This window comes from Vombatus ursinus, unplaced genomic scaffold (assembly GCF_900497805.2).
Source record: "Vombatus ursinus unplaced genomic scaffold, bare-nosed wombat genome assembly UNPS02010219.1, whole genome shotgun sequence".
NCBI lineage: Eukaryota > Metazoa > Chordata > Mammalia > Diprotodontia > Vombatidae > Vombatus > Vombatus ursinus.
In genome coordinates, this window is record NW_020949997.1 from 7,234,361 (window position 1) to 7,249,192 (window position 14,832).

At 39.0% G+C, this 14,832-nt stretch overlaps 1 protein-coding gene across 1 annotated transcript in view; it reads left to right on the top strand.

The window, feature by feature from the left end:
* Positions 1-14,832, top strand: part of ACOXL (acyl-CoA oxidase like) — a 521,856-nt gene that overhangs the window by 353,711 nt on the left and 153,313 nt on the right. Inside the window, exons 14-15 of the mRNA XM_027853786.1 lie at positions 386-495; positions 13,954-14,065. Coding sequence (XP_027709587.1) covers positions 386-495; positions 13,954-14,065 — 222 coding nt within the window. The remainder of the gene's footprint in view (positions 1-385; positions 496-13,953; positions 14,066-14,832) is intronic.

Sequence of the window (14,832 nt, forward strand, 5' to 3'; positions counted from 1 at the left end):
ACTTGTGTCTGCTGATGCAGCCTCACTGCTGGTAGCATGGGAAGTAGGGGAGGGAGATTGAGTAAGCTCAGGGTCATCAGAACTGAGCTTCAGTTCTTAGGGTTTTTATTAACCTTTTTTTTTTATTCTGGGTTTCCTAGACCATGGAAACAGCTAAAGTTGCTTATCTTTGGCGTACAATTTTTGTTTTGTAGAGGATTTGTAAGGTCATGGGAATTGGAGAAAATGTCTTGTCTGTCATCTTGTTGCTCATGTAACCCAGAAAGATGTTCAGGCACTTTCAAAAGGATAAATATGCTGCAACAAAGCACAATACCTAAAGCAACTCTAGCATTTCTAATTATTTGAGAACTGACTGACTCTGAAATGTGAATTCTATGCTCAGGTGGTGGTACGGGAACTCCTTGCTCAGTATTCCAAACAGTATGAGGAAAAACCACTTTTTGGCCTTCTTCGGAACTGGACAGAATCTGTGAGTGACAACTTGAGAACCAGGTAAGTAGAGTTTAGGCTCCCACAATCACCAGTCTTCTGCCCACTCCCCCCCAAATAAAATGGAGCTCAGTTATAGCACAGCTTACTATTACCCACTTTTGGAGCTACCAGTCCAGTCCAATTAACCCAGCAAACATTTATTAAGTGCCTGTTGTGAGTATATTATAAGGCGATGTGCTAAGTGCTAAGGATAGTTGATGTTGCTGGCTCAGTGAGTTCGTCAGTGTTAGTACTCTCTCTACCACTGCAGAAGACAACCCATCCATGGCCTCCCATCTTGGGCAAATCTAATCTGCATCTTTCAATCCAATTCAATCCCACAAGTATATATTAAGTGCCTATTTCTAGGTGCTGGGCTAGGTAGTAGATATACAAAGATACAACTAAATGTAATCCCTATACTCTAGGAGCTCATATTCTACAAGGATGACATCTATCATGCAGACAAATGAGTAAATGTATGTACAAATTAAACACATAGGTATTAGAGGAGTGTAGAGTGCATGAGAGGGCACAATGGAAAATAAGTATGGAAAGATGGGTTGGAGCCAGTTTGCAGAGGTCTTTATATGCCAAACAAAGGAGTATGTATTTTATTATCAAGGCACTAGGGAATGACCTAATGAGTAGAAAAGTATCACAGTCAAACTAGTGCTTATCACTTTGGTAGCTGTATGGAGAACAGATTAGAGAGGAGAAAGTGGATTCAAGGAGAGTAATTCAGAGACTCTTAGGATAATCCAAGTCAAAGAGCCTAAACTAGGGTGATAGCCACATGAATGAGGAATCTACAAGAATTTACCTGAAGCTATGGAGGATTAGGCCTTTTAAAATTTTGTAGGTGCCAGTGGGGTGCTTATGCTATCCATTCTTTATTTTTCATTCTTGTTACAGTATATGACTGGCCTACTTTCTTCTCTGGACATGCCTGTTCTTGATGAAGTCTTTTGCACCATTTCATATATATGTTATTTGTCATGTGCTGTAGATTACTTATACCTGCCATAGGTATATAGGCAAGAGGAAAGAATGAAAGGAAGGGAGGGAGGGAGGGAGGATATTAAGCATTCACTACATTATTCCAGGTAATATGTGCCTTTCTATTTATGTTTGGATCAAACTGTGATTTTGATTGTCCTGAGATTATACTGCTTTATGAATCACATATACATAGTATCATGAAAAAAATTCTGAAGTTAAAGAAAGAGTTTGGGATTGTTGAAAGCACCGCAAAAATTCCTTATTCAGATGTAATCCTGCCCATTTTAATCCTTTACTTCAGCACTAGGCCTTTATCACTGTCCACCTACAGTGCCCTTTCCAAAATTTGCTGCCTATATGCCATGATCTGGGTAATAGAATTCATTATCCATTTGATTTTTCCTATATAGATTGTTAAAATTATGTGTTTTGAGTAGTTTGGCACTCATTGTCATCCATAAACCATGTCATCCAAAGAATCTTACCATATGTAAGGTTTTTCTATTTGGACTTTGCATAGGACATCCTCCATGACTATGCTAATACTTTAATCAACAATGAATCTCCCTGTTCTATGTTTCTTGATTTTGGTAAACAGAGGGTCACTGAACAAAGTTATTTATGTGGTTGTATCTATCAAGGAATCTTATATGATATTAACATAGGCATAGGAGACACAATGTTGAAACAGTGACTTTAAGACTTTTTGTCACAAGTGAGACAGTTTAAAAAAATCAATAGATAAACATAGCAGGATCTTGGATATACTACTCCTCTGTCATTTTTGTGTCAATGAAATTGTTTGCTGCTGTCTGTTTTCTGTTGTCTGTGAAAGTCTGCCTGTGTATACCCTTGATATGCATAGACCATCTCATAAAGAATTTATAAAGATGATTAAATAAGCATATGAGGGCAGAGCTAAGATGGCAGAGTAAAAACAGTACTTGCTTGAGCTCTCCCCCAAACCCCTCCAAATACTTGTAAAAAATGGCTCCAAACAAATTCTAGAGCAGCAGAACCCACAAAAAGACAGAGCGAAACAAATTTCCAGCCCAAGACAATCTGGATGGTTGATTGGAAAGGTCTATCCCGCCAGGTTGGGAGAGAAACACAGTTCAGCATGGGTGCGCCCACAAAGACCAGGCCTCAGTGAACCTGGAGCGATCCTCAGGGGATTGAATCAAGGGGAGCTGTGGTGGTTTCCATACTTCTCAATTCACAATCAAAAACAATTTAGAAGGTCAATAGGAAAAGTTTGTCAGACCATAGTAGAGAGGAGCTCAGTTTCCAGAGCTCTCAGCCCACAGAAGGAGGGAGAATTGAGTGGCTTATCAGGGGGGGATTGCAGGGATCTCTTTGCTGATACTGAGGCAGAATTCTCTTGCTTTGCCCATACTTGAATCTGGGTCACAGTTCTGGGTGGCGGTCCTGGGGAGAGGAGGAGTGCTGGCATGGTGGAGCTTGTAGTGGTAGTGGAGAGGGAATCTTCACAGTTCTAAGGCAGAAAACAATGCTTGTGGTCACTCATAGACCACACTGGCCCAGGCCAGGAAAGGAGGAAACACCTCACCCTTGATTGTACCCCCTTGGAAGAATTGAAAATTTACAGGTCCCTAGAAGTATCTCTGAAAACAGCTGCACAAAACCCTCAAATCTTGGGACAGTACATTCTCCACACTGGAAGCAGATCCCTACCTAAACAAAGAGTTTAAAACTCAAGTAATTGGCTGGGATCATGAGCACACAGTGCAAAAAAGTCAGACCATAGAATCTTTCTTTGGTAACAAAGAAAATCAAGACATACGACCAGAAGAAGACAACAAAGTCAAAGCTTCTACATCCAAAGCCTCCAAGAAAAATATAAATCAGTCCCAGGACATGGAAGAGCTCAAAAGGGATTTTGAGAAGCAAGTAAGAGAAGTAGAGGAAAAACTGGGAAGAGAAATGAGAGTGATGCAAGAAAATCATGAAAAACAAGTCAACAACTTGCTAAAGGAGATCCCCCCAAAAAAAACCAGAAGAAAATGAGCCCTTAAAATACCCTAACCCAAATGGCAAAAGAAGCCCAAAAAGTCAATGAGGAGAAGAATGCCTTAAAAAGCAGAATTAGCCAGATGGAAAAGGGAGTCCAAAAGCTCACTGAAGAAAATACTTCCTTAAAATTAGAATGGAGCAATTGGAAGCTAGTGACTTTATGAGAAATCAAGATATTGTAAAACAAAACCAAAAGAATGAAAAAATAGAAAATAATGTGAAATATCTAATTGGAAAAACAACTGACATGGAAAATAGATCCAGGAGAGATAATTTAAAAATTATTGGACTATCTGAAAGCCATGATCAAAAAAAGAGCCTAGATATCATCTTTCAAGAAATTATCAAGGAAAACTGTCTTGATATTCTAGAACCAGAGGGTAAAATAGAAATTGAAAGAATCCACCAATCACCTCCTGAAAGGAAGGAAAACTCCTAGGAATATTGTAGCCAAATTCCAGAGTTCTCAGGTCAAAGAGAAAATATTGCAAGCAGTCAGAAAGAAACAATTCAAGTATTGTGGAAACACAATCAGTATAACACAAGATTTAGCAGCTTCTACATTAAGGGACCAGAGGGCTTAGAATATAATATTCTGGAGGTCAAAGGAGATAAGATTACAACCAAGAATCCTACCCAGCAAAACTTAGTATAATCCTTCAGGGGAAAAATGGACATTCGGTGAAATAGAAGACTTTTAAGCATTCTTGATGAAAAGATCAAAGCTGAATAGAAAATTTGACTTTCAAATACAAGACTCAAGAGAAGCATGAAAAGGTAAACAGGAAAGAGAAACCATAAGGAACTTATTAAAGTTGAACTGTTTACATTCCTACATGGAAAGATGATATTTGTAACTCATGAGACCTTTGTCAGTATTAGGTAGTTGGAGGGGAAAAATTAGATAGATAGATAGATAGATGAATGGATAGATAGTGGGCATAGGGTGAGCTGAAGATGAAGGGGTGATATGTAAAAAATAAAATTAAAGGATGAGAGAGGATTATACTGGGAGAAGGAGAAAGGGAGAGTTAGAATGGGGTAAATTATCTCACGTAAAACAGACAAGAGCTTTTACAGTGGAAGGGAAGTGGGGGAAGGTGAGAGGGAATGAGTGAATCTTATTCTCATTGGATTTGGCTTAAGGAGGAAATAATATACACACTCAATCGGGTATGGAAATCTATCTTACCCTACAGGAAAACAGGGGGAAAGGAGAAAAGATAGGGGGGGATGATAGAAAGGAGGGCAGACTGGGGGAGGGAATAATCAGAAGCAAATACTTCTGAGGAGGGACAGGGTCAAAAGAAAGAATAGAATAAATGGGGGGCGGGATAGGATGATGGGAAATATAGTTTTTCACAACATGACTACTATGGAAGTGTTTTGCATGACTACACATGTATAACCTGTATTGAGTTGCTTGCCTTCTCAATGAGGGTGGGTGGGGAAGGAGGAAGGGAGAAAATTTGGAACCCAAAGTTTTGAAAACAAATGTTAAAAATTGTTTTCACATGTAACTGGGAAATAAGATATATGGGCAATGGGGTATAGAAATCTATCATACCCTACAGGAAAATATAAGGGGAAGGGGTTGGGGGGGTGATTTGTTTTCTTGAGTCCTATTGTACTTCCTTTTGAGGATATGAGATACAGATACGTATACATATAACATCAGGTATCAGTCTCCAAATTTAGTTACACTGTCACCAATAAGATTATATCACATAGAAATGTTGACAGATGTGTTCCATTTCCTATCTTTTGTTGTTCTTCCATTTTTATCTATACATTTTCGTAGGATAGTCTGGTTTAGTTGAATTTCACACCAAGGTTTCTGCATGCTTGTTTTCCTCTCCATTACTTTATTAATAAATGTTTCATTCATTCATTGCCTTTTTCTGTTTTGTGAAATAATATTGCTTATAATTCTATCATTCTCCTTTTTTGAACCCCTCATTGTAACAATTCTTGTATATCAGCTAAATTTTGCTAATGATGTCAGTGTCTTTGCTTTTATCTATTTTTCAGATTCAAACAATTTGTTCAAATAGGTCAGATTAGAGCAATTGTAATTGCACACAGTATCTTTTTCTCATCTTTATCCTTTTCCCAATCTGGTCTTAATTTCAACCTTTACCTGAGTTATCTGACTGCAAATAGACAACAGATTCTGAAATTTTTCCCATATCGAGTAAATACTTTCTGCTGTGTGTTTGTGTGTCTGTGTGATTTTACAAAGCAAGAACATACAGTGAAGTCACCAAGGAGATGAAAGACCTTGAGCTCATGCCATGTGAGGATTAAAGGAACTAGGGATTTTTATCCTGGAGGAGAAAACATTTAGAGGGCAATGTGATAGCTGTCTTCAGGTGGCATTGGCGTATCAGATGGAAGAAAGATTAAACAGTTCTGCTTGAATCTAAAAGATAGAAGTAGGAGCAGTTGGTAGAAACTACATAGAAGGAGATTTAGATTAAAAGAATAAAAAATTGTTTTAAACCTATGTAACTATTAGAGCTACTAAGAGTAGAATTAGCTGTGTTAAGAGGTACTTGATTTTTCTCTTACTGGAAGTCTTCAAGCAGAGGCTGGATGACCACTTGGATTTTTTTAAAGTGAGGATTCTTATTACATATGAATTGTACAAGTTGGCCTTTCAAGTCTCTTCCAAAGCTACAATTCTATAATTATGTAACCTGGTTCAGCATCCTGATCTGGTAGTTCTTAGCAAGTATTTTAATGGTAGTCATTGTTGACTACTATTTGGGTATGATCATTCAAACAGTTCTGAATCCACTTTATAGTACTCCCATTTTCCTATTTCTCTATCCTTCATCTCTGAGCCCTTGCTCATACCTTTCACCACTGGAAATTGTCACCAGCATCATCTATTCAAATATCCTCCTTCCAAGTTCAATTTCAGTTCTACCTTCTCCATGAAGCTTTTATCCGTCCCCCCGCCTTTGTCCATTCCAAGTTAAAATTTTCTTATGCTTCTCAGATTTCTCATAATGCTTTCCCTAGGCCTATCCTTTAAGTTATCATACTTTTCTCTTGTATTTTGTGTATTTGAACATATATTTTCCCTCATTAGACTGTAACCTCCTCAAAAGCAGGATTTTTAAGTAATTATTTTTTTACACCCAGCACCAGGCACATTGCCTAGCGCTTTACTAGCATAGTAGACGCTTTTAAAAATATTCATTGAATTTAATTAAATGATTTGCCCCAGTTCACCCAGGGCAAATCTGGAACTAAAACCCAGGAGCCTTGACTTCCAATTTAACACTCTTTCCTTTGCATTAAATGGTCTCTCTTGATTTCTACAATATCAATGACTGTCAAGTTTTCAGAATTTGTCTATTATTTCTGGATTGCTTTTTTTCCCCTCATACCTCAGAACCCTAACCATTGATGTATTGTATGTGGGATCCAAAAGCTATGATGTGGGCACTAATTAAATATATTTTATGTATATGATTATAAGAGAGATGTAGGAAAATTCGAATATATGGCAAGGGGTCTGGAAAAGATATAATGGGAATGGTTACAGGAGGCTTTCTCCTCCAGGATAGAACTTTCTGACTCCTCAGGGTAGGAGGAAATGAAAATTTCAAGCTAGGATAAAAACACAGGTTGCAACTATTGATGTCTATATGTGAACCAATGTTTCAGCTTCCCAGTGTGTGAGAAAAAAAAATGGTCCTTTTTTTCAGGATGGTCTGAAACTATCCGACTATCTTGTAGTGAGCAGACACAAAATATGATAAGATAATGTGTAAAGAGCTTTGCAGTCCTTAAAGCTCCATGTAAATTCTAGAAATTACCGTCATCTTCATTATCACCATTCCACTTTCTTCTTTTTCTAATTGAAGAAATAGACAAACCAATCCAATTCCTTTTTCATTGAGCATCCTCTTTGGCTTTGATAGTTAATCAGTTAATCAGCAAACACTTATTAAGAACTTGCTGTGGGCAAGAGAAATACAAAATAAGTCTAAGGTATGAGCCTTCACCTCCAGGTTCTCCAAGTCTTGCTTATTATTTTCTTCCTCTGTGCTTGTCTTTTTATAGGCATGTCATCCATTGTATCTGTCTTTAGCATCTAGGACTGGGGAAGAGGCCTCTGACAGCTGGAGCTAGAACTAGGACTTTTTTTTAACCTTCTGAAAAAAACAGTTGGTGGGAGGTAGCAGTGACACATAGGACATCTGACCACAGATGCAGTCACCCCAGGAGAGAATATGGCTACTTTCCCAAATACTCAAAGCCCTTGCTCTTCTTGGGGATAGGGGGGAAGGCAGCCCAGGAGCAGGTACCATAATGATGGGGCCCTGAGAATGGTTGTGCTATATGCCAAGAGGAGAACATAAGGCAATCGAAGGAATGGTTGTTGTTATGTAGAGGAATTGTGTTTCCCAGGAAATGAAATATACCCCCTTGGTATTGAGGCAAAGTCCCATTTGTCCTGTACTAGTTAAACATCTGCTGATGACTCAAGTTCTATCTCGGCTTCTGCCCCCATCTTGAGAAAACTCTATAGGAAGAGTGCCTCATGGCACCATAGAGAATATAGCCCTCATAGGCACCTATCACTGGTTTCAGAGATGACTGCATTATCAGCTGGAGTTAAGAATGTCTCAGAATCTGAGAACACCAGTCCTAGCTGAATTAATACTTGAATGTATGAATGAATGAATATCCAGAACCACTTTTGAGTATTATTGGTATCTAGTAAGTTCAGAGATCTTTGGTAAAAGGATCTGTGTCATAATTTGGAGGAGCCATAGCCAGTGGAGAGAGATAATAAAGGGGAAGAAGGAGGGCTGGGGGAGAGAAAGTGACCATATTCCCTAGTGGTCTGAGGTAACCAACCAATCCATAGAATTGTTAAGCAATAGGGAATAGAGGGGAAAGGGAGGAGAAGTAAATGGATACACCAGCCTTGGTAAGGTGGCTGTAGCTTGAGTAGCAGCAGAGCAGCTGGTTTGTCTAAATTGGTCTGATTTAACAGCTGTTTCAAGTGAATCAGACAGAACAGTTCCAGCTCAGCCCTGAGGGAAATGAGGTTAGCTCTCCTTATACATATGTTTGAGTAAAATGCTGTGGATAGTCAGTCTTTACCGGTGCAACTACTGAGGTGTACCCTGGATTTAATGTAAAATTTGAACTAAATTAATTCCAGCTTTTCTTTCATGGCTAAATTAATTCTATCCTCTGGGCCAAATCTGTTTCCAAACTGAGTCCCAAATATTCTTCCTTTTAATCTGTCGTCTGTACACCAGGATTGTCAGATTTCTGTCTAGAAATGGCTTATTTATTTGGGGAGCTTGACAAGGACTAACCCATATACTAGTCTCCATTCCTGGTGTAGTCCCTGTGGTACCTTGTCATCACACAGAGGGCTCAGGTATAGTTTTGGTTTGGGGGATTTCCTCACTTTCTTTGTAGCAAGGCACAGAGAAAACCTGGGGCAATTTATGCATGGTAAACTTTCTCCCTTCCACTCCAAGTAAACTGAGGCTAATTCTGTACTTGTAATTTCACAGTTCCCAATAATACAACTTTAAGTTTTAACAGATAGAAAGTAATGACAATAATATTAACAATAATAATAATAGCAAGGATTTATATAGTGCTTTAATGTTTGTAAAGTATTTTATAAATACGATCTCATTTTAACTCTGGAAGGTAGGTGCTAGTATGATCCCCATCTTACAGATTAGGAGATTGAAACAGACAGAGGTTAAGTGATTTGCCCTGGGGTCGCACAGCTACCTAATAAGTGTCTCTGAACTGGGTCTTCCTGACTCCATGATCTATCCACTTGAACCACCTAGTTTGCATGTTGTCTCTCCCGGTAGGCTGTGAGATCTTTGAGAACAGGAGCTGTCTTTTACCCTTCTTTGTAGCCCTAGCACTTAGCCCAGTGCCTGGCACATAATAGGCACTTTAATAAATGCTAGTTAACTGACTGACCTAGCTACTTCAAAATAGAAATTCTTCACTGAGTGCAAAGAAGCATGCAAATTCCCAGGTATGTATGTTCCTGCTGGGGTGGAGGTTCTGACCCTGTACAAGTGTTGCCAGATCCCATGGGTTTCTTGGTTTTTAAAGTGGGAGGGATGGCTATGGCAGGAGTGTTTTCCTCTTTCTACCTTCATGCTTTATAGCACAGTCAGATAGTTTCTAAGATGAGGTTGTTAAGTTCCTGGAGAGTCCTTTAATCACAGAATCATGCAATCACAGAGTTGGAAGGGACTTCAGAAGCCATTTACTCCCACCCATACCTCTCCAAAGAATTGCATCTAAATCAGACAGCAAATGGTCATCCACCCTTTGCTTCCAGCCCTCTGGTAAGAAGGAACCCACTGCCTTCCAAACCAGCTCATTCTTCTTTTCTCCCAGAGCAGGATGAGGCAGTAAATTTCCTTACTCTTTGTCTTTTCTTCTGTTTGCCCCTCCTCTTGAATCACTGGGCCCTTTTTTTCCCCTCATTATCACCAGGCTCATCTAAATTGGAGGGAATGGGTAGGAGAAGTTGTATATATATTCTTTCAACATACACAGATACTTGGGGGTGGGGTTGAAGGAATAGTCTGCTTACTGGCTAAAATAGTTTTCCAAAATAGATTTGACATACTAACAACAATATTGAAGTTGTAAATATTTTGGTTCTAGTCTATCCCTGCCTTGGTTAGTGTTTTTAAGACCCATTCTTCCTTTTATATATTCTAACAGAGTATTGTTTATTAAACTGACTTCTCAAGCCTGGAGAGGTTTTCCTGAGGCCAATGAGGGAGACATGACTTTTAATTGGCTGAGAGATCTCTGAGCCAAGGATGCTACATAGGGGAGCAGGGTCCTTCCTTTGAACATTCTTGAAGAAGACTCCCCAAGCACCCATGTTTGCACATGCTCCTAGGACTGGGTCCTCATTGGCTGATCTCTTGTTGCTTTATATTTTAAGCGTATTTCATATATTAGGATTTTAATATTTCAGTATTTCTGTAGGGGGTATATAGATAAAGTGCCAGGCCTGGAGTCAGGAAGATGTTTGTTTAAATCTAGCTTCAGACACCTACTAGTGTGACCCTGGACAAGTCTGTTTGCCTCAGTTTCTTCACCTTGTAAAATGGAGATAATAATAGCACCTGCCTCCCAGGGTTGTTGTGAGGATCAAATGAGATAATAATTGTAAGGCACTTAGCACAGTGCTTGGCACATAGTAAGCGTTATATAAATGTTAGCTATTATTATTATTATTATTATCATTAGTTATAAGCCAAGAAATTTCACCTATCCTTGTTTTTATTTTTATGTCATGCCATATGTCCTCTGGCTAAAAGTCATTTTTCAGTATGGTTATTGTTGGGGGTGGGCAGAGCATCTGAAGTTTGAATCTGGCCAGGAAGTCATGCACAAGGAGCTAACAGGAAGATGCCCACAGAGAGGTAGCAAGTTTCAACATACATTGCCACCTATTCTATATTGGAATTTTTCTTTCCTCAGAACTCATACAGCACTTTGCGTATATGACTCATGCACCTTGATACTCTCTACCTTTGCATTATTATCATTTGTGAACATGACATTTTCCAGCATAGTGTTAGACCTGAAGTCAAGAAACTTTTGTTCAGATCTCACCTCAGACACTTATTAGCTATGTGACCATAGGCAAGTCATTTAAACTCTCTGAGACTCATTTTCCTCATTTGAAAAATGGGAAGGGGCAGCTAGGTGGCACAGTGGATAGAGCACTGATCTTGAAGTCAGGCGGACCTGAGTTCAAATCTGACCTCAGATCAAACACTTGACACTTACTAGCTGTGTGACTCTGGGCAAGTCACTTAACCCCAATTGCCTAAAAAAAAAAAATGAGGATAAATCAATTCTATTAAATATGTATTTATTACATACATGTTATGTTCAAGGTATTGTTGTTGTTATTGTTTGTCCTTTGTTCTCAAAGAGGACCATGACATCAGGAAGATGATGTCATGACTTGTAAATGATATAAGTGAGGTAGGGCTGTGCAAAGTCACCAGCCTTACTCTCTCCTCCCAAGCCATCTGGGTCCAGTGGCAAGATATAGATCAGAACAACTGGAGATGGCCTGGGATGCAGTGGGAGGCCTTGGTCTTTTTGAGCTAAGGTCTTTTCCAGGTCTCAGTTTGTCTGAGGCAATGCCCATTCAGTGATTAAGGCTAAGTAAAAATGAGGGAAAGAATGGCCTTTTTCACCTGGTTAAAAAAATTAAATTATATTAATCTGAGGGGAAGACCCTCAGGATTTCTGGCCAAAACAGAAACAATTGCTATTTATGCTTACTCTGAGCCATCAGAATCCAGACCATGACCATGTAAGGCTTGGGCTGGGACCTATTGTTGGCCAAACTAGCCTCTTGGGATTCGAAGTCAAAACAGAAAGACAGTTCCTGCCCTTAAGGAGCTGTATTTTTTTTTTACCTATTTTACAGGGAGGTTGTGGGGAGACACAAATCTAAAGTGTTATAAAAATATTGTTAATATCATTATTATTACTAAAAATTAAGCTCTTTAAGGAAAGGCACCATGTAGTCTTCATCGGTGTATTCTGCTCCCTCTTCCTAGTGACAGTGACTTAAATGTAGTAGCTATTCCAGTATTTACTGAATTTCACTGAATTATCTGCATTCATATGTTTCCCCATTTGCCCTGAGTATCTAATTTTCCACTCAGAGATAGCCCTGGGCAAAATTGGAAATAGGTAGAAATTATCTTTGGTATCCCGGGCCTCCCCCTTTTTCTCTTCTATAATGTTTCTTCCCACCTTCAAGCACCCACATACTGTTTTCTTCTACCAAAGTTTACTCTCAGGAAAAGTTAGAATATCAGCTATGTTTAGTTTTATATGACTTTAAAGCAAGGTTTAATCTCTTCTAGGATCATTCACCTTTTAAGCTTTATCTCCCCTTTTGGAATGAAGCCATTTACCTCCCCCTTTACAGAGATTTCAGGCACCACTGAATAAAAGACAAGGGTGCATGTGTTTGAGCAGAATAAGAAAGGTTTTCCTGGTGCCTCTGAATTGAAGCTCAAACGGTAGCCACCTGCTCTGCTGATAAATATAGCCAACTCTGATAATACTTAGTAGGTATCTGTATAATGACAAAAGTTGGTCAGTTTAATGACAGAAAAAGTAAACATACTGGAAAAAATCATTCAAACTCATGACAGGAGTGCAAGATGCAGAACATAGGCCCACCCTGACCCTTCAAAGGCTAGTAGTAGAAGTAATACTATAATATATATGTGTTCCCCTCCAAATTAATTTTACCTCAACTTCAACCCCTACCACCATTCCTGCAAGTAGCTTCTCTCCTGAAGATATCTGCAGTTCTAACACTGCTTTCCCTATCCTGAACTTCACAGAGAGCCATTCTGACCATTCTGTAGCCATGGACTACTTCTGAGCCAAGAGTCATAGAAATTCCTGAGTATATAGTAGCCCTGCATCTGTCTTAGCAATTTCTAATGATTGACATTTCTATAAGAAGCCACACCACTGAGTATGGACATATGTGCTGTCTGGGAGTCATGTCTCCAAGTTTGAACTGAAACTTGTCTCTATCCATATTGAAGCCAAGGTGCAAGAAACCTGGGTTCTAACCCGGACTATACCTTTAATTCACCATGTGACCTTGGGCAAGTCAATTTCACCTTTCTGGGCTTGTGTTTCTCCTGTAAAACAAGGTGGGTTGGAGTAGATATCCTCTATACTCTTGTAGTTCTAATGTACTAGCACTGGTTCTTCCAGCAGGAGAAAGTCTCTGAGTATGAGAAACTGTAGTGTACTCTTGAGTATAATGAGATAGTAAAGTCCCAATCTACAGTTCCCTAGATCTAAGTAACCACTCAGTTAGCATGCCCTACTATATTGTCAGGAGGTAAAACAGTGAACGTTTAACTCGACAGCATGGGATCTCAAGAGAACATCACCAAGGACTGTGAACTTACCTCCACTAAAGACAGAGTGTCTTAGAAAATCCAGTTCATGTGTTTTAGTGTCTAACTTTACAGTTGATAAATCCTTTCTGATACATCTGACCTATGATAATCTTGCTTCAATTTAAAACTGGGTTTTTTTTTCTAATGAAGTTCATTTATAGAACCAGTATGACATAATGGATAGAGTGTTGAGCTTATAGGAAGACCTGTATTCATATCCCCCATCTAATGCTTAGTAGCTTTGTGTCACCCTGGGTATTAGGCTCTATGTGTCTCAAACAACTCCCTAGATCTTACCTACTGGGTTCAAGATGGGTTCTAATATGTATTGGAGAAAGGCCTCACACTTCAACTTTCCCCACAGTGATGAAATCATAAATCCTTCTAGTATTCACAAAATTTGTTTATTCAACACAATGAATAACATTTGATTATTGTATTTTTCCTTTAGTTTTTTGGCATTTAACATGGATGCTATTGGTAATATGACCTTCTTATTGAAAGCAGTGAGTTTTCGAGAAAGAGTTCTTCAACGGGGATTGGCAGCCAGAATCTACTATAAGGTAACTATACACTGTATCATTTTTCTTTTTTGGTTTATATGTGGGGTATAAACCTGATTATGAAAATTCTACTAACCATGGTAAGGTGTGAGTAAGCTTCTCCACAGCAATGTTTTTCTTGTATTTCTTGGGTACATTTGAAAACAGACTGACATGTAGCATGTGACTCTTGTTGGTTTTGTATTGTAGACATTCAAAAGACAGAGACCCTCTCCTGAAAAACATGCTTTCCGTATCATCTCTTATTGTGGCATCTTTGTTGTTTTTCAGTTGTATCTGACTCTTCCTGACCCCATTTGGGGTTTTCTTGGCAAAGATATGGAGTGAAAATTCCTTCTCTAACTCATTTTACAGATGAGGAAACTGAGCCAAACAGGGTTAAGTGACCTGCCTAAGGTCACACAGCTAGTAAATGTCTGTAGCTAGATTTGAACTCAGGAAGAGTTCTTGACTCCAGACCTAGCCCTCTATCTACTGTGCCATCCAGCTGTCCATATAGAGTCATCCACTTGATGGTAATGACCCAATAAAAATGAAATTTGTTGTAAGCTCTGTGAGGACAGAGACTTATTTTTTGTAGTCCCCAGAGTATTTGGGTCTTTGGTGGTTCGGTCATACTATCTCCACTCCCAATGCAGATTGTAAACCTTGTACATAAACTATGTATGGCATGTAAATCCATGTCCCCTTATCCTATGCCGTTCTTGTTTGTGTTCTTCGATAGATCCTCCATGAAGGATCCACCCAGCACACTTCTCCTCATGTCC